The 25,076-nt window shown below is 37.1% G+C and overlaps 1 protein-coding gene across 1 annotated transcript in view; it reads right to left on the minus strand.

Annotated features, from left to right (window-relative positions):
* KAT6B (lysine acetyltransferase 6B) overlaps positions 1-24,834 on the minus strand; it is a gene marked incomplete at its 5' end in the record, with an annotated part of 104,880 nt that extends 80,046 nt beyond the window's left edge. Inside the window, 1 exon segment of the mRNA XM_084264759.1 lies at positions 24,214-24,834. Within this exon segment, the coding sequence (XP_084120885.1) occupies positions 24,214-24,834 (621 nt within the window).
* Positions 24,835-25,076: the final 242 nt, after the last annotated feature.

Consider the following 25,076-nt stretch of genomic DNA (forward strand, 5'->3'; position numbering starts at 1 on the left):
ACAGTACCACTATGTAACGGCCGTGGGAAGAGGACTATCTTTTAGCACATAAAGCAAGTACAGCACATGAAGTTTCCTCAGATGCATTTATCAGATGGCTTCAGACACGTTCTAAGAAATCAAAACAAGGATAACTGCATTAAGGAGGCAATACTTTCACAGATTTCCTATGCTACCGGAAACCAAAAGCCCAGACTCTCTGCTGTAACTTGCAAAACTAAATTTACCCTGATTAAGCCTAAAATGGTCATCTATTCACAAAGAACTGGACTGACACTCCTGTCACAGCAGCTTCCTACTGCTAGTATCCTCACACCCATGACACTTTTAGTAGAAAGACAAGCTTTAGAAGAAGCAGGCTGCTGCACAAAATAGCATTGACAGATCATAGAAGCAAATTTAAGACTGACAAATCATTATCAAGCTACAGAAGCAGTTAAAATCCTTAAACACAAGGTGTCAATAAAGTAACTATTAGATGAAAGAACACTTATTTTAGAATTTGTTTTCCTTTCTTCCCCCACATAAGTCAAGGGCACCCACAACTAGCTATGTTTCAGTGAGGTTTAGCAGAACTCTGAACAGCTATTTCCTTTTAAAGCCTTTAAAAAAATTCATGATTGAAGAAATCACAACGTGCTGGATCCACTCTGGAGCATGTCAGTATAATTCTTTATAATGCTCAGTCAAGCTTACACTGATCCATTGCTTGATTCTACAAGTGTTGAATGCATGCATCCATATGTGCCATGCTTATCAACTGCTGGGACATCACACATCAACATAAATTCCATTACATCAAAACTGGAATTGTCTTCCTGAATTTGGGAATAAATGTCATGCTTTCTACAGTGAGAAAAAGGGGTTTTAATGAATGATTATTTTGTTTGGCATTGTGAAGCACGTTTGTTACAACATGTGGTAGTTTTCTGCAAGTATAGGCAGTTCTTGCCAGCACGTACTTTCAAATTATATTAATAGTCTTTAGCAACAACCAGATGATGTTTTATAACAACACTGTAGCATAGTTAAATGATGCTATATTTCAGAATGTAAGTTATTTCAAATTAGTTCTTATTTTACCATTGTTATTTAAATTATGTAGCCTCTAGAATTACTAAAACTTAGGGAAACAAGACAAACTGCCAAATAGCAGGTCTGATAGCAAATGGTACAGTTTTGCCCAGTCAGTCTTTAAGACATCTGACAATTTTGAATCTTTGATCATATACAGAGAATTATAAAGACATTGATCCTTATTACATGACCATCTAAATTTTGTACTTCTTCCATTTTTTCTTGTTAACTGTCAGTTCCTTGTCATTGATCTCCTGTTCTTCCTTCTCTATCCAACACTTAAATCTACCCCAGGTAATGCTCAACCTGTAACTATAAGCTATCTCCAGTTTTCCTCAGACTGCCAAGACACTTTTTAAGTGATTTAAGAACATTATTAGGTCTACTGTAAAAATAAACAAGTAGAATTCCGTGGGAGTATAAGTATAAAACACAGTGGGAGTACACACATACATGCACACTACAGAGTGTTTCTCTGTGTTGGACCTAAATATTACTGTAGAGTTTGAACTGACATACAGAGCAATTCCTTTGGAAAAACGAGACCAGAAAAAAAACGACCATTTTTGTTCTGTATGCAAGTAAGAACAAAGATGGACAATTTTAATCTCTCATTCCTAGCTTGGTGATTAAATTTAATGAGCAAGAAGTCATCCTGTGTCTCAGGACCTCTCAGTATTACACAGCCTGCTTCACAGAGACCACAGATATCATGCTAAAACCTAATTTGAGGCTCAATGGTTAACTTTCCCCTACCTCATCACCACCTCTTTTCACACAAAGTTGACTAATACAGCAACACTTGTTCACAAACATTTGAGCATCTGTTTCCTGGCTCCCCTTGTTTAGAGAAGCACAACAAAGTTTAAAAACTTTTCTGCAGTAACAAGCCCAGGGGGTGGGTGAGGGTGATGCAAGCTCTACTGACTTTACTGAGGGCAACCAGTATATACCACTTAAGAAATAACTTCCTAACCCTCTAAGAAATAGCTTCCTAACTTCCTAAGAAAAGTTCTGGTAAGAGATGAGCTACAGCACAGCATCACAAGAGAACGTTGGAAGACATTTGAAGAAAGCCTGTATTTTCTAGAATGCCTTCTTTAACTATAATCTAGGACTAGCAACTATCACATAAAACTCCTTTTGCTATTTATTTCATTTTTATTACTTCATGTGATTAAAATGTTTTTAAGAACAGATAGGAAGTTTTTCCACTGCAATAAAAAGCAATCCTGGACAAGAAAGGATTTGCCCATTAGTCTCACTATCTCCACAAAGACAGCAGCCTTATTAAATTACAACTGTTTGAACAAGGTCAAGCACTCAGGGTTTAATTCAAAGTGTTTCCAGGTATAATGCTGTCAGGTCAACTTAAACAAGCCAACAGAGGCTTTGAGCTTGATTAAATATTAAAACGGAATCTTTCACATCTGTTTTTACCCAAGGATGAAATTACTGTACATCACTTCAACCAGCTCATTAATACACTAAACACATATCTTGCCTCAAAAGGTTACAGGAATATCAATGCTTCCAGAGTGCCTGCAGTGAAATCTACACAACTCAGCTAGAAGTGAGGTCATTGCACACTTTAGCAGGATGTCAATATTTCTTTATAAATGTGAGAGGTAATCAGTTAGACATAGATACATTTTAAATTAAAAGATGGGAGCCTCCAGTGAAGCTAAATCAGTTGCCTTTGATCTGAACCTTTTAATCACTCATCTCATTTTCTTTGATAGATAACTTGATAACAGACATGGAACAGAAAGTTAGATCCAATGGTAATTATTTTTCAAACTGGAGGGCTGTCATGTCCAACTAGAAATCTACCTTTTTTTTTTTTTTACATTTGCACAACACAATTTTTAATTGAAACATAAAAAGGTCTATCAGGATCATCTATTTCAACACCTATAATTTCTGATATGATACTTTGATGCCATATTATGGTAGGGGAGAAAAGAATGCATTTGAGGATATGACTCCTTTGACAATGACACACACACTGTATTAACTATTCCACGTGGCATCTGCTGCCCTTTAAAACAAAACAAACAAAAAAACCCACTCCTCTAGCATTATCTTTGCATGAGACAGGAGACATCAGTCAAATTATGTTCCTCACTGCAATCTATAATATGCAGAGACAAATGAAAGTCATCTATTTAGAGCAACAGATGTGTTAAGACTCTGAAGGGAAGCAGTGGGAAGCACTGTGTATCTAAACTATGCTTACCCCAGATGAGAAAACAGTCTGTAAATGTGTGTACACCAAAACTGAACCCAAATATCACAGAATCACAAGGTTGGAAGAGACCTTTAAGATCATCAAGTCCAACCATTCCCATCCTATGCTAAACCATATCCCAAAGTACCTCATCTACCCTTTTTTTAAACACATTCAGGGAAGGTGACTCAACCATCTCCCTGGGCAGCCTGTTCCAAGCCCTAACAACTCTTCCAGTAAAAAATTTTTTTTCTAATATCCAATCTAAACCTGCCCTGGCACAGCTTCATGCCATTTCCCCTTGTTCTATCTCCTGTCACCTGGCTGAAGAGACCATCGCCCACTGCTCTACAACCTCCCTTCAGGTAGTTGTAGGTGGTGATGAAGTCTACCCTCAGCCTCCTCTTCTCCAAGCTAAACAGCCCCAGCTCCCTCAGCCGATCAGCTGATATATTATCACTTGTGAAACAAAACCAAACAGAACACCCTAACTAGTGAATTTTCCATGAAACTTACAACCTTACTGCACAGTCTTCACATCACTCTCTTCAGGCAGGAGAGTGAGAAAACACTGCTTGAGTACAGATGTTCTTACATAACAAATAGGAGAAACTCACTAACAATACTTCTGAATGCCCTAGCGTCTATTCCAAGAGTCAGAACTACGTACTTTAAGTGCTAGTAGTTAATAAGGCATGAGACAGTTTGCTTAAGACAAAATAAAATTCCAATACAACACAGTCTCCTACCACCCACTAATTCAGACTTGAATAATATAATCAAGTAGACCAAACTATGCTTAATGTAAAGTCAATAAATTCCTTTTTGGCTGTTGACACAAAAACCTACTGGGAATTAAACACTTGAGGAAATTAATCATTATAACACTGGCTCAATGCACATCTATATTGAAATAATTTGGTCTTTAATTTACTTTATTTGTAGTCGGGTTTAAAGCAGTAAATTTGATGGAAGCGAGCCTCATTAAACCAGATGCAGTTCGAACTGCCTTTCATTAAGCTTGGTGTATTTGAACAAAGTCAAAGAAGATTCATTTCCTTTAAAACAACTGCACATTATCAAGTAACCCAAACAGACCAAGACCATTAATTCATAATATAATAAAGGCATTTACATTTGATCTGAAAGAAGTCAACATTAATGATCTACTTGCTTTCAATACATTTTCTTGAGGCACAGAGATAGTAATTTCATGGTGACCACAGAAACTCACACTGACAAATAGCAGGAAGACCACCAAAATAAAGTACCTGGAAGCCTGGGCTATTATGACAGCCTCCCAGTTGTAAGAGCTTTGGTTAATCTTTCTAACACACATGTGGCTCAACATTATGGCTCCCAGATTTAGTTGTCTTGGAAACCAGTGACAGCAATAGGTGGTTTGTGCAAAGCCAGTTTTGGAGACATGACATCCACAGGCTGGGGAATCTTGTGCAGAATCACTCGACTGCACAGAAGCAACAGATCCAGCAAAGAGAACTATACCAACACTCCTCTCCACATGAATTCAAAAGCAGCAACAACTCTGCAAAAGGTGGCAGCAATCACAGCTCCATATGTAGCTGCCAGAACACAATGAACAGTTCAGCAGTCTGGGCATGTATCCAGCTCGATGCCTTTACCCCAGTCTCTTCCAGGACAAGGCATGATGGTCACTGTATATTATCACAAGTCCTGATGCCAGCATAATGCAGTATGAAAATCACTGGCAAAACAGAGATAGCTATACTAAAACTGTGGTTAAAAACACGTGCAGTGACTCAAGAGCATAACATTAATGACTTCCATACACATTTAACTTTCTACTTTGTTCTAGTTTAAGAGACAAGAGAGGCAGTACACTTTATGCAATGGGACTGCTTGCTCTCAGACAGGTACCCAAGCAAAACCCTACATGAGAGTAAACTGCTATGCCCAGTGAAGATTTATATTTTCTCAATGTGCACACACATTTACTTCAGATAGAACAAATCTGATGTGATTTCAACATGGGAGAAGTGATTTCAATATGGGAGAAGTTCAGAAGTTATCTTGCTATATCCTGTCCCATCCTCCATGCTTTTACTACACAGAGCTTACGCCTCCGCATCTGTTTTGGAAACAGAAACATGCACCCATGTAATTTCAGACCTTACTACAAGATCCAGTGCAATACTTACATGCCACAACCAAGATACAAATAGCAATCAACTGGGGTTGGAAGGAAGAGTGGGATAACCTAGCATGAAATACAACAGTATTCTTATCTATGAACAGTTAGAAATCCACACTCATACTGAGCCCTTATAGAAAAGGTTTTTCTATTCTGCAAAACAACTAACTATTATCATTGGAAGCTATTTCATCATGCTACTTATAAAACAGTCCCAGTTAATACTACATGCAGGCAATGAAACTACTCTGCATAAGAAAATACAGAACAAGACACAAGACACCACAAGTAAGAGAGGGGAGCTAGAAAACATGCCAGTGGGCAGAATTCCCTTAAAAGCACACCCCGATCCTTGCTATTTGTTATAGCAACCCTATAGTAATACCTGCACTTTCTGGTCCAACACCTGCAGCTGGCTGCAGCTATCACCAAGTTACTTGATTAACTTGTCTTTTCAAACAGAAAACATCAACACTGCTGAATGGCTGCCAGTACCTGGAGAAAGGAAGCTTCTCTAAATTACAAGTACCACCATTGCAAAGTTAACAGTACACAGAGTAATTTCCTCCTCTGTTCCCTTACAGTCTTGTTTTCCCCTTCCATCTTCACTGAATCTTGCACCATATTTTTATATTTTCTTAAAAGTCAGAATCCGTCAGTCTTCACAGAATGACAAGGTTAGTAAACCCTCAAAAATCCTTAAATATAAAGTAGGGTGATGCAGATAAAACCTTTATATATATATATAAATACACACACACACACACACTTGTGTGTGAATGTAAAATATGTGTAAAAATAGAGTACCCCAAGGCACACAGAAATCACTTCTTGGAAGAAAAAAAACCCAACCTAATTTTCTTCCCTGGAAGCTGTTTAAAACAGTTATTTGCATCAATTCCTGAATCACTACTGCTAAGTGGCATTAGAATGTAAAATCATGCTCCCACAGTTTTCTCCTCTTGAGATTTACAGTTAAATTATAAGAAAAATACTTCCTGGTTAAATTGGACAGATAATGCAATACAGATTTTATAAAACCAATAAATATGTTATAATACACAAGCCCCTGGCCCTAGGAGACTTCCTTCTTCAGGTGCTGGCAGTTTATAAATTAGCTCATTTGTAGCATAGAAAAGCTCCATCATTAATACCTAGTTTATCATTAAAACCTTGCATTCACTGTATGATGGTCATAGACTAATGAGTTTGGCTCTCATTTACACACTCAATTATTTCCTGGCATCTTGGTACAGTCAATCCCATTATTTCCTATATAATTGACCAACTTAAACAGCTGCAATTCTTCTCTTGTAAATACAGAACACATTGCGCAAGACAGGATCGTAGTTATCACTCTTAAGATAATTCCACATAATGTACAGTTTAAGTTTGACAAAGCTTAAGATTCTTTGCCCTGCAGCCAGTAAAAGTTTGATTTAAAAAGCACTGTACAGTAATTAGATTTAAACCACAGAATTACTTAAAGTACCACACTCATTGACTGGTAGAGCTTTTACTGCAGTAGATTAGATTCATTATTTAAAGTCTGAAAAGCAGCTCAAGATTCATTTACCACTGTTACGAGAAATTAATACATTTACTTCTGATTACAACAGTGAATGAGACATGCAAATTGAAGTTCTGCAGGTCCAGCCATGCCAGACACTGTCCTAGACTAACAGAGATCAGGAAGTGTCCTAGCTGCCTCAAATCTTACTTAGTGTCCAACATGCTAAATCCTTCTAAATCCTTCTGGGAATACATGTTCTTAGAATTTCTTCTACCCTAACAGCTTGAAATAACAACCCCTGAAGCGTAGACATGGAAGATAACGAACAACTGTAAGTATTTTTATTTTCAAGTAGCCATGACAGATCCTAAAATGTTTTCACCTACTACGTTATCTCCAAGAACAACCACACCTGATATGAGAAAATAGCTGGATCTTGTTTAGCATGAAAAGTTCTCCAAGTCTGAATGCCAAAAAGCCCTTTCTTACTGGCCCCAATAAAGGCCATGGAAGTGCTTCAACAAATCAGAGAAAGCAGCAGTAGACAGGATTGAACACCCTGCAACTGTACTGTATAGTACAAAGCAATAAGGAAAGCATGTTTTTTTCAAAATCAGTTTGTATACTGTCACATGCACAAACAGAAGATAACTTTCATAAGAAAATAGCATTACTCCCCCCTCGCTTCTATCCTTTATAAGCTGAAGGTAAATAACAGTCCTCTTATGGTTTCTTTGCATTTTGCTTGGAATTTAAAGGACAACATCTATTAACTGCAGAATACAGATTTCCATTGCAGAGTTTGAGGGCTTTGTTCATACTGTTTTCATATTAGGTATTGGAATTACAGACAATTTAAAGTATTTCAACTTTGTATTAATAGGGCAACAAATAAAAACAAAGCACAAAGTCACAAAAGAATATTGCCTTTTAGTTGTTACACTTGCATTATATGCCACCTGTGAACCCTGAAAGCACAGGAAAACCTGCTAGCACGCACTCAGGACACTGTCCTCCAGAGAAGATGTATTTTATTGAGGCTAACACACTAGCCAACTGTTTCCAGAAGTTTTCACAGGAAGATGCCCATCAGTACTAATAACAGTTGAAAAGGCATCTTGATCAGGTGCTGGTATGGTTACATTATCTGAAGAATCGGTCCAATTAAGCTATATAAACTCTGGGGAAAGGGAAAACAGAAGTACTACATAAATGCTTCTGCAGGATAAATTAGGCTACACAATTCTGAGTAATATTCTATTAACAAAATTCCATCTTTTTTTTTTTTATTTTTTGCATAACAGCACTCTCCTATAAGTTAGGTAAAAGGCTTTCCATCCTCAAATAAAACATCTGCATGGCACCTCCAAGACAGAATCCAAAAACTTCCTTGCATTCATTTGGGTTTTTATTCTACTCTAATGGATTATCTATTTGACTCAGTCATGATTTAAACCAGTGTTCCAATGTACAGTCAAAGAAAGATTATTTTAATCCAGCAATAAAAGCTTGAGCTCTGAAGTTAACAGAGGAGACAGCTCTATTCCAAAGCTTCAGCCATGCTACTACCACTAAGACCCTACAGCACAAGGAGCTGGGGGGACAACTCATCAGTCCCTTCCTAAGGCTTTGAAGGCTTAAACACTGCCTTAAGCCTGCATTTTCTACTCAATTCTACTCTAGTCAGGAAATATATCTAATTTAGTCAGGGCCTCAAGCTGGCTTTTTTTTTTTTGCTAGTAAAAAGAAAGGTGAGAAAAAGATTTTCCTCCTCTACCAGATGAGCAGTTCAACACTTGCCATGTATGTTTCCACTTCAACAAATTATTTTAAGCTAAATACTAAACCACTTAACTCTGCAAAATAGCCTAATAAAGATTATGACATGACAGGAAGCAACATGAACTATATTGTGTCCCATACCACAATGGTAAACTCACATCATAGTTGGCTTTTTCCTTCCCCTAATTATGAGCAGTAAAACCACAAAACCAAGTTAAGATCTTATCAGCTAAGGTCCCCTCATGGGAAAAATTCAGGAATAGCTGTAGAGGGAAATGAACGCTGCTCAGCTTGAAGTTTCTGTAGTAGCCACAAATTTAAAAAAGAAAGAAGGAAGTCTGTCCATCTTGGCACAATATTTGGGCCTCATCTATCACTTGTGCTATTCTTATTAGTGACTTCCTAATTAGGACTCTGGAGAACCACTGAAAGTGATTCCACAAGTAACAAAAAAAAAGCACTTCAGAAGTACAGTCTGAACGCAAACTGTTAACTTCAGCAAAAGAGCCCTAAGGATTTACCTAAATTGTACATAGTATGAACAGGTTTTATACAGATTACAGGTTACTGCCTTCCACTTCCAATAACAGGACACTTCTCAGTACCTCCACGGCAGCTGCTAATCAAGTATTTACTGTAGCTTTTCTCTCAAGCTTTACATTGGTGCTTGTTGATTACCATCTCATGAATCTCAAAAAGAGTCTTCAATTTACTCATACTAGCATAGAAAGTTTTTTTTTAAAAAAAAAAAAACAACCAAAAAATTTGTTTTACTATTGTTCTCACTAAGCAGGTTATCTCTTCTAGATTATGCTGCTCTTAGAAAAGCAATTGGAACCCTCCCCCCCCCCGCCCCCCACTTAGCAAACAGAAAGCCAGGCATACAGTATAAATACCGAACCTGTCTTTTGATGTAATAACCACAGAGGGAATAGCTGCTGACAGTAAGTATAAACTGTATCAAATAGACTTGTGACAGAATTTAATAGAACTATTAAGAAAAATATTTTGTAGACTATTTACTATAATGTGAATATAAATGAGCTAAAACTACAAACAAAATACAAACATTACTTTCTTGCAGTACTAAAAAACTTCTTAGCAAAACTGGTATTTTTACTTCTGTATGAAAGTAAATATATCAACAGACTACAGGAGACCAAACACATTCATGTAGTGCTTTACAAGCAATAGCTGCCACTTTAGTTTGAAATGCTGTTAAAAGTCATGCTTCCCTGTTGCTGCTTTGCTTGTGTCAAAACATTTGTCTTTGTACCTCTGCTAATATGAGCTGTAATTAAGATTTTGATTAGCCTCTCTTGCTAGCTTTATAGTCTTATCATCCATTTTCAAGGGAGTAATATAATAAGTTAATATATAATATTCCCTGCAGAACCTCTTGGTTAAACTCCCTTCCAAGAAAACTGTTTAACTTTAATTTAAAATGTCAGGTCTTTTTTTTCCCTCAAACTATAGCGTTTTGCAGTATTTTTATGAAAAGCTACCCAAAAGCAGGCGCCCTTTACTATAGGACTTAAAAAGACCTGAGGTGAATGGGTTTGCTAGATCACACCACTAAAACTTCCAAAATCCTAACAAGTATGCCCAATGCTTATCTATGCTCGTTTTGGCCACATTATAGCGCCACCAAGAGCAAACAATGCTGTGACCAAGACTGTGCCATGGTCATTTTGACCTCTCACAGTAGAAGCTGATACTTTTGAAGTTGCAATGCAGCCTGCATATATCTTCATCCTGGTCTCCAATGAGGCCACAGTCCATCGCTACTGAAAGATACCACTGTGTGAGCTATTCTGTTTTGGTGTGGTGTGGTTTGCCTGCAGAAAGGACTAATAATCACTTTACCTTAGCTACCCAATATATTCTAAGAAAGGCTGCTAACAGACGAAAAGACTTGATTTTCTTACATACTATTATGTTATAGTTAGTTTTAACACTGGGACAATCACACAGATACTAAGCAGACCATTTTTAAAGCTTTTTCTCTATGACAGTATCTCAGCCTTTTTGTACCCTATGAACATTATTACTTTTCAAAGAATGAACCAGGTCACAAAAAAAGCCTGTTAGGTACCTAACAGAAGTAATTCTTGGAAGTGTACTTAGAGTTAGATGGCAGCATTTCAGTGAACTAGAAGTGGTTGGAGGGAAATAAATCTATTAAAACATCCACTAGCTACAAGAGAAGAGGGATTTCTTCAGTCTGAGAAGCTATTTCAAGCAATCATTTACATTTGAATGTATTCCACCTAAGTGTTAACGCTTTATTTAGAAATCAAAACCAATTTGATTATTAGGGCAAAAATATGTTGAGGGTAATCAAATATGAAGCTGGTTCCTTTTTTCCATAATTCGAAAGATGTAGCATTTGACTACAGTATTTTTACAGCAGGAAAAAACATTTTAGCTTCCAAGCTTCCTGCAAAATTTCTTCAGAATATCACATCCCCATCTTACTATAGGTTTTATGTATCAAATAAAATTCATTCAACTTAGGAACAGATCAATTTCTAAACTTCATATTTCAAATACTGATTTTTAATCATCTTCTTTTACTAGAATTCTGACATCAAAGTAGGCTTTTTATTTTTTGAACAATGAAGTTTCAACACAAACAGGCCAACAATACTTCTTGAAACGGCTTGGAAGATGAGCAACTATTTACAGGCAGAAGTCTGATCAGAACATACAGTTTGGATTAAGAGTTGGGAGGAGATGGAAGAACCTGTTAAAACATTATATAGTGACCCTTCAACACAGACCTTTAAACTCATACTCTTTGTTACCTCTTGCCCTGGAAAAGAAGTACTGCAATAACAAAACACACTTATTTCAAATCTATTTCTAAATCCAGTTGAGAAACCAAAATGCCTTAGAGAAAGCAGCTCTCTCTAACATCACTTAAGTCCTTAATCCATTATGATGTTACAGAAGAGAGTGTATTACCCATTTCTATAAAGCACAGTAAACCAAGTATGCCCCTTTATAAATAAATTGTTATAATAATATCTTATTCTAGTTATATTTTATACATTGTATTTCTGAAGCAATAGAATTAATATAAAAGAAAAAATACTTTTCAGATCCTTACAAAATAAAATTTTCCTGGACAAAACTACACTGATCTAAAGACAATAACTGCTTATTGAGAGTCTGTAAACACTGTCTAAAAATCCAGACTTGTTTTTACTTTCTGCAATCCAAATAATTTAAGCTTTACCTGGGGAATGCTCAGATTACTTGTCCAAACTCTTTGCAAATTCATTCTAGAAACTAATTATTTTATTAAAATCTTGAAAGCAGTCTATAATAAAAGCAATCTAATTAAAAACCCAATACTCCCCACTAATTTGTTTTTAAAAGGGCGAGGAAACAAGTCTACAAGCAAGTTTTAGCACGACTGTGAACTATCACCTTTAAATATATGCCCCTATACAGAAGGTAAACTCACAACTGTAATCTAAAATAAACAGATGTATTTATAAAGTTTATAAATCGGATTCCTTAAACTGTTTTTGAAGCAAGGGTCATTAATAAATCACAAACTAGTTTTAAGTGATATTTGCCACATTAGCTAGCATAAAAAAAAAAAAAAAAAATCAGACTTCCTGGGGAAGAGGGGAAAAAAAACCCAAAAAACCACACCTAACAAAAAAAAAAACACCACCCAAACAACAACACAAGCCAGCAAAAAACAACTCAGCCAACTTTAATAGTACAAAATGCAAGCAGAAACAAGAATTGCTTCCCTTTGCACCACTTAAGCAAGACGGGGGAGAAAAGTAGGAGGGAGGAAAAAACAATGATTCTTTGCAATCTCTTTTTCTGACCTACTTTCAAAGTTTTAAACTGTCAATGAGCATGTGGTGACAACAGAGGTGGAAAATACATTTTAGTCAAAATGTTGACAAAAATGTCTTATGGTGTTGCCCTGATTACTAACATATTGAAGGTAGTATTAAATAAAAAAAAATTCTTATAGTGGCCTAATACTCAGTACCTGGAACAGAACTAAATATCCGTTAGCATAATCTTTGTATTCACTAAATCCAGAATCCAACAGTAGAGCAGCTGCTCAGTGCCTGGTCCGCAGAATTCATTGAAAACAAAAGATTACCTTAATTCAATGAGATAATCAGCACACACTTACCCACTACCAAGAGTTTTCCAACCATCTGCAAGGCGGCAGAGCTAACTGCCTATAAAACAACTGGTAGCATGCTGACATGTCCTCACATCCCTCATGTCAATGAAAATTTATCTCTTAGCAACAGCTAAAAAGAAGCTGAACTTCCAGAAATATATTAGATGCATCATGAGCCAACAACTTCTTTGTAAGTTATTTTGATTGCCACTGATCTCCAAACAGATGTCTACTCTAATTGGTAAACTCTATTAAATACACACTTAAGAAAGAGTCAAGTTGTCATGGCTTACAAAAAACGCAGTAACAACAGGAGTCATTATAGCTATGCACATAAAAGACAAAAAGCTAACCTAATTTAAAGCTGCTGGCCTTGCAATGATATCAGTAACAGTGAAGTAAACAAAATGCATGTGTTGCAGGGGGAAGACAAAAATTGTTATTAATTGTTATGCTGTCAGAAATTGAAAGATGAGACAAGTCCACTAAAAACTAAAATAAATATTTTTCAGATGAAAAGTAAAATAAGAGACTCAAAGTTAAAATCGCTTTAGCTACCAAAACTATTTTAGGATTCCTTCCCCTGCTACCAAGGGGTGAGAAAGTTGCATTTGTTCTCTTCTCCAATTAAGAACACCAAGCTAATTGTCTCTTAACTCGCTCTAAGTTAAAATACAAAATTTTAAGGCATCAAGCTTTAAATGTAAACTGCATACTAAACTTCTAAGAATAATTAAAAATCACTTGTTTTAGGGAAAGTCACATGTAATAGCAAAATGTCAAGCAATCCAGAATTTTACCACCAGACAGATCAGTAGAAGGGAAAAAGCTTGTCTTCAACTACATTAGTAGCTCTTCTCCAAAAATCAAATCTGTCAGAGGTTTCTTCAAAACAAATCAAATGTAAACAATATAAAACTGAATCTTAATGATTTACATTAACAGATTATGGGCAGTTCTGTTCAGAACTACATACTGAAAATTAAACACGGCATGTTCACACAATGAAGCCTGAACATCCAGGTGTTTCGGATTTTTTGCTTTCTTAAGCAGAATAGAGCTGCCAGCTGTCAAAGTCATTTTTCCTTGACTAGAATCAACTACGGTGGCTTTAACAACATAACTTTTAGAAATAGACTAGAAATAAAACTGGTCTATCTGTTTTTATCAATACTTTTTCTATTAGCAGGCTGAAGGTGCCTAAAAAACATGTTGAAAGTGTTGCTTCAGGCAGCAGGTATCTCAATAAGAGACACCAAACAAAATCCTAGTACAACCTTTTCCCACCACTAGTATCATCTAGGAGACATAATAAAAAACATTAATTTAAAAAAATGTTCATACACAGAATTGAGGTACCATCTTGAATTCAGAGCATTATAGGAAGTTGGGAACACAGGGGAAGATTCCTCCAGTGGTTTAGTATCCCAAATAAAAGACTCCTACCATCCTGCAAAGCTGAAAACATGTCTGCAAGATAAGCAGCTACTCATCGTTTTTTAAACACAGTGCACAAATGCATAAAATCAAAACTACTACCCATCACCACAGAAATTCCAAGTGGCAAAGCCCAGAACAGAACTCATGTTTTCACCCTAGTTCTTAAATAGTTTTCAATAAATGTAAAGCAGGAATAGCTAAAACCAGGTTTTTTTATTTTATTATTTTTAACCACTTACTGCATTCTGTGTTTTATCCAGGATAAAATCTCCTTGAATTTTAATCACAAGATATGAAAAAGTTAAACCCATAGATATGAACAGGAGGAATTGCTTAACTACAGATCCCTTTCAGAAATGTATTCATTTAAAATTTGGTTTAATGGCATTTAGAACCATTAAGACACGTAAGTACCAACAACTTCCTTCCTCAGAGTAGTCAAGTGACTCAACAAGAGGAATTCTTTAGAGTGGCCACAGAAGAAGTCACTGGCTTCTAAGACAGCTTGAGCTCCAACACATTTTCATTTATACATACGTATATATAAGCATAGTAACAGACCACTCTGTATTCACATAGCATGTGCTGCTAACTTCAGATTCTACCCTGTGATTGGTTTTATTTAGCCATTTCTTGAATGATTTATCTATATAATTTTTAGACCTTCACAAAACATCTGCAACACCTGAAGCATCTGAATGAAACCTGACTTTGCTGTGTCAGTAGAACATGTGTCAAACACACACTGACTGTATGGCAGAAAGAATTCCTATTTACTACTTTCCAGTATTAGTGAAACATTTTTAAAAAGTTTTCAGTGACATTCAGTTTTCATAACTGGATAAAGAGGAAAGATCTGGACAGTTCAAGTCAGAAAAAAAAAGCTCACTTCAGAAAATACCATGTTTATATATAATCCCATTGTTTATTACATAAACCTCCATGTGTATAAACTGACTGAAAACTACAAACACTTGCTTGCAAAAGTCAATACACTGTCCTCTCCCACTAACATATTCTTGTTCATTTGACTCCTATGGAAGGTATACTAGTGTAAAGAGGGCAAAAGAAGAAAAAAGTAGGAAATGAAAGTTGACTATTTTTCAAGTCTGGAACAGGAGAGGGATACAGCAGCCTTCATAAGCATAGAACTTGTTAACTAACTCATGTTGAGTGATTATAATGGAGATCGCTTTGTTCTTGAGAATTTTGTTAGACTTAAAAAACACTGCCTTTTTTTATAACCCTTTAACTGTATTTTTCTATAACCCCTTTTACTAGCTACTGCTTATTATCCACTAATCCTAAGCACTTTAGAGAATTCCACAGTATTTGCAATTTAGGCATTACTCACATTCTTACAGATCAACATAAGGAACAACAGTTCTTTAAGCAGAGGCAGGTGAGATCTCCACATAACAATCATGGAATTTAAATGAAATCTAGCAGGCTTCAGACCCAGCCTCCTGGGTTCGGTATATAAAGCTAAAAGTTCAGTGACTTCAACTTCTACTTTTCCTGATTTCAGAAAAAGCTCCAAGAAAACGGAAATCAAGATGTTCACTATTCTTAAACCAACCAATACAAGAAGCATTCATTTTATAACAGAACACAAAAATAAACACTCTGAATTCTCCCGTGATGGTTTTCCCAGGTGAAGCTTCCACCTCCCTTTAAGCTTCTTTAGCTTAAAACAGTGGTTATTCAATGCAGCTGGTCTGCAAATCTTCATCATCATAGTCTTGCATATAGAAGCTATGCTTTTTGTCTTATTAGCCCACAGTTCGGAGAAGCATACTCAATTCAAGTTTAAATAGAATACTCTAGACAGAGAGACCTCTTGAGCATGTACCCAAACCTACCATTCAAAACATGACCAAACTCAAATGTTTCCTCTGGTTGCTCAGGACTTCGCCTAGTCAAGTTCTGACCACCTCTGAGGATGGAGATTCCACAGCCAAATCTCAGCCCCTGTTCTGTGTCTCTCCATCTTCATTATAAAGGATTTTCTCCTTCATTTACCTGGAATTTCCCTTGCTCCAGCTTGTTTTGGTTACCTTTAATCCTTTTGCCATCTGACAAATAGCCATCTCAATCTTCTCTATAATCACCCAGTATATAGTGCCAAAAGATGTGCTATAATACAACACTCCCACACAAAGACAAGAAAATTCTACACAACTATGATAAAATTATATTTACTCCTTCCAACTGTTACTTTTAACTGCTTATTCGTTTGTTAAAGAACTACATCTACTCAATGTCTGAAACGTGGTTTCTATTGACATTTTCTCTTACTGACCCAACTACAAAAACTGCTAGTTAATGTTATGGGTACATGGACATAAGAAAAATTAATTCCCAAAACTACACTCAGTCATGTTCCCCATTTTGTACAAAACAAGAATTCTGAAATTGAAGCCAACTTGAAAAACACCACTAGCGATGAAATAAAATGCTAAAGGGCACGTGGAAAACGTGCGGCAAACATCACAGTTTATGCTAGCCCCCGATTCTATTAAGGATTCTTTTTAGATGAACAAACATCAGCCATGCCTCCCAGACAACTTTGCTGAGATCATACACAGCTTTTCTCCTGTGCCAGAGTACTGCTTGTAATTAGACACAGAAGTCTCAGGCCTACTCCACCTAGTACTGCATTAGACGCTAACTGATGGACTGTATCACCACAACCACAGGGGCAGATAGATGAGACTCTCTGTCCCTATAGAGCCAAAATACTTGAGGAAGAAACACATGCACAGAAATTGCTACTATTACTGCAGAGACACACAAAAGTTGACAATTTACTAGCATCAAGTTCCCCTTTCCCAAGGATCTTTTTTCCTTATGTACAATTTTCTCCACAGTGCAACCTAAAGTGACAATAATGCACAGAAACAAAATGACTCACCTAGAACTAAATGAAGCAGCCCTGAAGTTTCCTACACAGAGAAGCCTTTAGCAGGTCACACAATTCATACTGTAAGAAGACTGCCTCAGTAAAGATTTTCTGCAAGTACATGGAAAGGAGCCAACACACAAAAAACACAATGCAGAAAACCCAAATAAGCCATGCAAAAAAATCTAAGTGACACCAGTTAAAACTTTGCTCAAAAAGGAGGGATATAAGCACAAGTGGTTTGGGGGCCAAAGGAAATCATACTAGCTTAAACGTTAGTCTCTTATCCAGTAACCACACAGGATGACAGTGGATCTATCAGCTAAGTGTTACCTGATTTGATGTGCATCCAGAAATTCTACACCCACATTTTAAGCCCTAATAGTGTTGCTCCCATACACAACAGCAACTCCCTCCCTTCAGTTCCACAAATTATTAGGGTCCTGACTTGAAACAGTCCCTCAAAATCATAGGAACTATGGCTCTGTCCTTATACCCAAGCAAATACAGTCCTGAATACACAGAAGAGAGATGTCCCGTGTAAAGATGCTAACAGGTCCCTATTAAAAGTTGGATTCAAAGTTGTAAAAAAGATGTTTTACACCAATTGAGCCATTCTTTTCTCAATGCTAGCTTAAAGTTCTTTCTAAGGGGGCAATCGTTTGCCATTTTCAATGACCAAAATGGAAAACTATGGTTGATTAACAGTTGATCAATACTTAGGAATCTTTCTCAAGAAAAAAAAAAAAAAACAAACCACTAATCATCTGTCAAAAAAATACTTTACAGTTGACAGTGTCTGCTATCACCTGTTTTATAACAAAGTTCCTGAAACACCAAGAAACAATACAAACTTGTTATCATATTTCAACTGCCACAGAAAAAACAGAGTCAATATTATCACTATTATTGAACACAGGAGAGGAAAGACATTTAAGATCAGTAAGGATACAGCACTGACAAAACATGCAAGGTAGTTCTCTCTATGTCTAAGGCAGACTTCTGCTGTTTCTAAGATTTCTTCCAGAATACAAAGGAGATATCCGTGTACCTAGTACTTGAAGAAAAACTAATTTTAGAGGGAACACGCAGAGAATAAAACCTCTAACTGTAGTTTAGGAATCAAGTGCACTCCCAGTTCAGACAAGAATTTAGGGGAAAAAACACAAATGAACAAACACAAATAGAACTCCTGGAACTACACAGGACTTCTTTAACTCACTGCTGTCAGTTTCAATACAGGGATCACTGCAGTGCATCACAACAATTAATGTTGAAGAGAAACTACCAAGAGAATAAAATTTTACCAGGCTTTAGAATTAAACAGCTTGTAGTATAAGGCTTAGAATCACTTCTTCCACTAAATATGAACCATGAGCACACCATGCAGAACTAAATATCCAGCTTTGGGAAAAGAGGATGAGTGGGGTCTTCCCCAACTCCAAACAGATTACCTGTTTGCAGAAATGAAATCACTAACACCAGAATTGAAACCCAACCTGCACTCAACCTGCCTTATGAAGAAGCGGACACCAATCTAGCTGTTTCTTTAATTCCCCTCCCACCATATGATTCAAGAAAACTTTTACCAGCCTGCTTCCTCAATACAAATGTGCCACATCATAAAACAGAAAAAAACCCCCAAAGTTCAGTATCTACAGCAGTATGAGCTGTTTCTCCACAATACTGGATAACAAGACTTTTCCACTTCAGTTTTAAGTGCTCAAAAGATAAGGTAAGTCATTCTTCAAATTCCAATAAACTACAGTATCTCAAGTGCAAAGAGGATACATTTGCAAATGTTGACTTGGCTTATGGATGGATTTTGCAATTTTAGTATTTTAGGAGCTCCAGGGACAGCAGCAGAGAAGTGAGGGAACACAGCAGTCCCCAACAATCATCCCAGAACATCAAGAACAAGAGCTACAGGCACTGAGGTGCAGCCCACCCTTCCAAGAAACTGAACTATCTTGGGAACGGTGATAGAATCTAGTGAGCGTCAAGTAACACTAACACTCCTCAGACATCATGAAGATGTTGTAAGGGGAGAAACACAGGTTGTCTCTAAAGACAATAGTATTCACAGATTGAATGGTTCAAACCTAGATTTCTTTTCCAATACCCTTGTCTATAGTCTCCTCAATTGTAGCACTGCAAACACTGTCCTACAGAAACCTATCACTACATTTTTGGTGCTCACACACATCCTCAGCAGCACAGACTCCATGTAAACCCAACTCCAAAGTTAGGCATTAGGAACATATCCTTACGTGTAAGTTGGTAACATACATAGCGCAGCACTTCTATTTTTTCTGTTCCTGCTCAGTGGAAAGTCTAGAGACCAGAGGGAACAAGGTAGAACATGCAAAGAAATCTCAGCCAACAGTCTCTTGTTGCCTAACCACAGGAAGGCAGGAGGCTGAAAAACTAAGCAGGGAGGAGCCTTGATGCCAAAAAAGCAATTCTCTATAGATTGGCCCTTTGCCTGAAAGACAGAAGGAGGAACACCCAGTGTCTGCACTGGCACAAACTACATACCAGAAAACTGAAATTCAACCAATGCCAAGTTACACTTTGAAAAGCTAAATGTACGTAGGCCAGTGAAAACAAAATTAGCTAAGAGTTCAGAGTATGAAAAATTAATAAAACAAGTTTGGTTCTGCATGAAAGTCAGCTTAGAAAGACAAACTGAAAGTGAAAGGGGAGGGGTGTTAATGAATTTTCATGCCAAGAATCAGATGGAAACAACTGTTAATACAGTTGCTGAGCTGTTCAAGACAGTTTTCAGGAGAACCAAGAAAATACAGCATGAAATAAGTCATCTCCATTTGCACTGCATCTTTCAGTGTACTTTAAAAGTCGTGGTTATTCTGAACATAGCAAGGTTATAACTACTGAGATACACAATACATTCCCACAACCTTCTGAAAATGTTGCAAAAGCCATTGCCTCTTCACCTTTAGAAGGTGAACTTATCCTTTTAAATTATGCTGTTTTAAAACAAGTAAATAAAGAGCTGTCTACAGCCTATAAACACCTACTTCCACAGGTCTATAGTCACACACCATTTGAGGTCAGAAGACAGCTAACTCCTAGGGTGCAGCTCCAAAATGACAGAACTTGTTCAAGTGACAAGGAAAACAAGGAACACAGTGCACGTGCACAGAAAACATGAGCAGTATTGCCATTCTACAGCTGACAGCATTAATGATAAATTAAACACCTATTTAAAAACTAACTGTAACTTTTAAGTACTACTTTACTGCTGCATTTCCAGAAGTGTGTTTTAATGCATTAAAGGGTTAAGGGTGCCACTCAACATGTACAGGTTGATTTTTCTCTCTGTTCACACCCTTTCCTACTACATTACCACGTCTTACACTTCCTATTCTGTTTAACATACTCATAAAACCCTTCTCAGAAGATGCTGGGTGAGAGCAGGTGCGAAGCACCAAGAAGGAAGATATCCACACAAGATACTCTGAACATAAGGGAGAACACGTAAGAGCAGTTAAATTGTTAAAACTAACTATGCATTGCTAGTGAAAGGCACAGGATCAAACTAACCAGCAACAAATTTCCTTGTTTTTCTGCTTTCTTGTGTGTGTGGTTTTGAGGTTTTATTTTCAGGAAAGGAAATAAAGCAGCTCATACACATTAAAAGGACACCACTGTTTCTAGTTTCCCTTCATTGTTAAGGCAGTTCGACCTCTAGCTGGAGGTTGGTCAGGCCTTTAACACACCACTTTAAACCAGGCACCTTTTGAAGAGCATTGATTCAAGTTATCTGCCTATTTCAAGTAAGTATCTATCTTAATGTAACCACTAGAATATTTAAGATAACTGATGTCCTTAGAAATGTAATTTATACTACTCATTACACCTAAACTTCTAGATCTGTCCTTTCTATGAGCTCTGCACTTGCCTCTTCATACAGAAATGAAAAACACGATACATGGTAGGGAATGCAAAGGGATGGAGGAAGAGAAGATTCAAACAGCTACGCTACATATGTCCTTCAACTTGAAGTTGCACTTGAAGGAAACATACCACTTTTACACAAAAAAGCATAGGCCTATGGATTACAGGACATAATGTGGCAATACAAGCTATATTGCTTTAACTAGCTGCAGCTATTTCTACATCTAATAAGAAAACTGTATCTAGCAGCATCAGAACACCCAGTTAATACGAAGACAAGGAAAGTGGCTCTATATCACCACCACTAGTACGACATTTCAGCTCTTCCAGCTCCCTGTTCCACATCAGTATTCACTGAATGCAAAACACTTAACACCCCCATACCATAGTCAAGGCTCCAGGTCTGCAAAACTAACTTCAGTGGCACTGCACTGCACCAGCATCTACCTTCTCAGTGCACTAGATGTTTCAGTTCTTGGGAATGTGGGGCAGATGGGGAGTGTAGAGAAGGATAAATTACAAACACCCTACACCAAAACAAAAAACACAAACCAAACACACATAGGTAGTACTGTATCTCTTCTGATCACCTTTTACTCAGGAAAAAAAGTTCAGAGTCTGCAGTTGGTCCTATTAGTGTGAAAGTTCAGATTGCCAGAGACCTCTGATGCACTTCTAACAGACTAAATCTTCTAACAATCTCATCCTAATGAGATATTAATTATGAATTATAAAAGTAAAAATTAAATTTTCACTATCATCTAAACAGATCTCTGTGCATCCTCCTGTTTATTCTTCTTTTCAAGGACCATCAACAAAAGAGATCCTTGAACTCCACCTCTAGTATTTAAAAACAAAAATCCCAAACAAACATGCAACTCTTGTGCTAGCTATACAAACAGCCAAAGAAACTTCAAAATACACTAACCTCTTCAAAGACTAGTCATTCCTGAGATGCCAGATGACTACATTTTACTGTATTCAATTCAGTAAATAATCTTGACATGCCTATACTGCCATTTAAATACTTCCAATAAAACCAGCCTAACAGTTTACCCACTGTGTCATTCTGCTCATTCATGAATTACGATCAGTTTCAAATGAGCATGCAGTCACATCCCAGTAATAAAGAAATCATTTACAGTTACTTTCAGAAATGCCCTTTAAGTGTACTTAAAGCCATGCAGCTTGGAGATAAGTAAAAAAAAACCCCAAACTTATTTAAACCAAGTAAATATATTATTTGCCCAGTAACCAGTAACACAACTAGCACAACAAAGCACTACTACACTGATAGGCAACTCCTGATTTCACCAACCTCGCCTTAAAACTACTTCTGTCAGGACAAAGTATGCTGAACAGTTTTTAAACATAGAAGTCACACTGCTAATTTGTGGCACCCAAATGAAAGTTTATTTCTTGCCAAAAAACTTGCTAGAGAACACATTTGTTTGGCTACCTTCTAAAAAGACAGATTTATCCTTATACCAGTATTTTAGTATGACAGTAACGGCTTCTTCAGCATCATGACCCAACTAACATTTCTTGCAATGGATGCCAGACCCAGTAGGTAGCCAAACAAGGGAGATTTTTGTTTCCACAAAATTCACATCATAGCATTAAACTATTTTGATTGCTCAGTACTCCAGCTTTCAAATTTTTCATGCCACTAGAGTATCAGAATTAGAGAAGAATCTGTGAAAGTACTTAAACAGACAGCTCTATCACTACAACTAATTAAATCTTTATAGTGTATGGCTACAGCAGTAATTGCACAGTAAGCAACACTTCTGAATTTCCATTCTGATTATTGAGCATGAAGCTCCATGCATCTTTCAAATACCCGAGAAGCCCAACTTGACAGAAATATTCACATATAAAAGCAATAATTTTGCACATATTCAGAAAAGCTCACAAAAATCAACCTACAGCTATCACCTCTTGACAGTTCCACAAACTGTATTCTAGTAAACTTCACTAAGTGTTTCTAATACAAGCATTTTCTATTCTGCATCCTCCAGTGCCTTACAATCAGTTGAAGAAAAAAGTGAAAACCACACAGTTTCTAGGAGATACGAATGGCACCTCTACAATGGCAAAGTTCTGGGGTATTCCATGCTAAAAAGAACTGCCATGAAATTTTACCACTGAGAAAGGGAAAGAAAAAAAAAGAAAACCCACACAAACAAAATACCAATTCAAGTAGAATAGGTAGCTTTTTTCTGAGAACACTGAAAATTCAAAACACTTCACCATACTAAATAGGAAATGATCAAAGAATGCCTACAGACATGTCTTCGACGCTATCCTTTCATAAGCGGAACACTGACACCCCCTTCTCCCTCAAGGCTTAAACCCTGTGAATAATTAACCTGAAAACAAGGCCAAGTAATAACAAAAATAAATCCATGTAGGAAGTCCAACAAAACTGAAACAGGAGGAGGATTCTGCAGTTTAGTCAATTTGTCACTCTGACACATTCACTTAGATTGCTAGAACATTTACATTAACTCCAGCTCTTACTAACTGTAGTTTTAAAGCTAAATATCTGCATACAAGTAGCTTTAAAAACAATCATTCTAACAGTCTTAAATATCAAGAGTTCCACGGGTAGCATTTCAGGTGGTGTTCAAGCTACAAGAAAATCAGTATGTCCAGACATGAATTTAAGGTAAAAGGCCGCAATCAAATCACACTGCAGATTTCAGCAACACCAGGCAAGACAACAGTCTCACGCCTAGAAGGGAATATACAGCTGTACTCTTCCCTGCTGCTCTGTTTATCTACTGAAAACAGCAAGCTATCCAACCCAGAATGGCAGGAGACAGGGAGCTAAGTAAACTTCCTCTACCAGAACTGATTCTGCATGGACCTTTGACATGCATCCTCCCTTACATATATTTAGACAGATAAATGAAGAACAAGAAGAATCCTTATTTTTGCATTAGGTAAACAGAGAACAATACTAATATTTTTTTCATTACTACATTTCCCCTCATTTTCCACTCACCTGGTCCTTTTCATGGGGTAGAAGGCTGACAGGTGGAAGAGAAGCTGGGAAAGTGCTGGAGTATTTTGGTGCTCCTTTGCTTTCCAAACTGCCATAATTCACTCTATACTGAGGTCCATCCTTCAATAATCTCCCATTGTTCACAGCACGTTTGGCCCCCAGGCGCAACCTCTGCTGAAAGGCAGGATTGTTGCAAATATTTGCTAGGTCATTTTGACTTCTCAAATACTTCTCTATGTTTTTGAGGGAGGAGCCATTTGGTTCTTGAAGCCCTTCAATTGCTCTTCTCAAGAGTTTATTCCAATCCACATTACGAAGTTCACTACAGGCTCCCCTAGATCCCTTAACAGATTTAGAAATAGTGCCAGGTTTAACAGATGAAAACCGCCCAGGATTATCTGGGTCCTTGTAGGATGCAAGGCCTTTGTTGGTAACTTTAAGAATAGAGCCATCTTGAACACTAAGTTCCAACTGTTCTGAAACAGTCTTCTTATCTAATCCATGGGAAGCACAAACAGCATGACATATTCTCTCTTCAGAAGGCCTTTGCTTTTGCTTTTTAACTTTTTGTATAGCTTCAAGAATCCACTCGGTATAAAGAGGGTTGGCAAGTTTTACCATGGTTGACCAGTAATTGTTTCCAGCCAAGGGTTACCCATAGAGGTTCCTCCTTATCCTTTTAGCAGATCTTTCAGATGTTGTTCACACCTCAAACACAAATAAAAGGATTCCACACACTGCTTGGATGCATCTCAAAAATATCCATCCTGAGGAGTCTTTCAGTCAGGGAAGTATCTGCTGACTGAAGCTTCCAATTTCTTCACCCTTATGTAAAGGTAGAAAGAATTCATTGGCGGTGATAC

This window comes from Gallinula chloropus (genome assembly GCF_964237585.1).
Source record: "Gallinula chloropus genome assembly, chromosome: 5".
NCBI classification, from domain to species: domain Eukaryota; kingdom Metazoa; phylum Chordata; class Aves; order Gruiformes; family Rallidae; genus Gallinula; species Gallinula chloropus.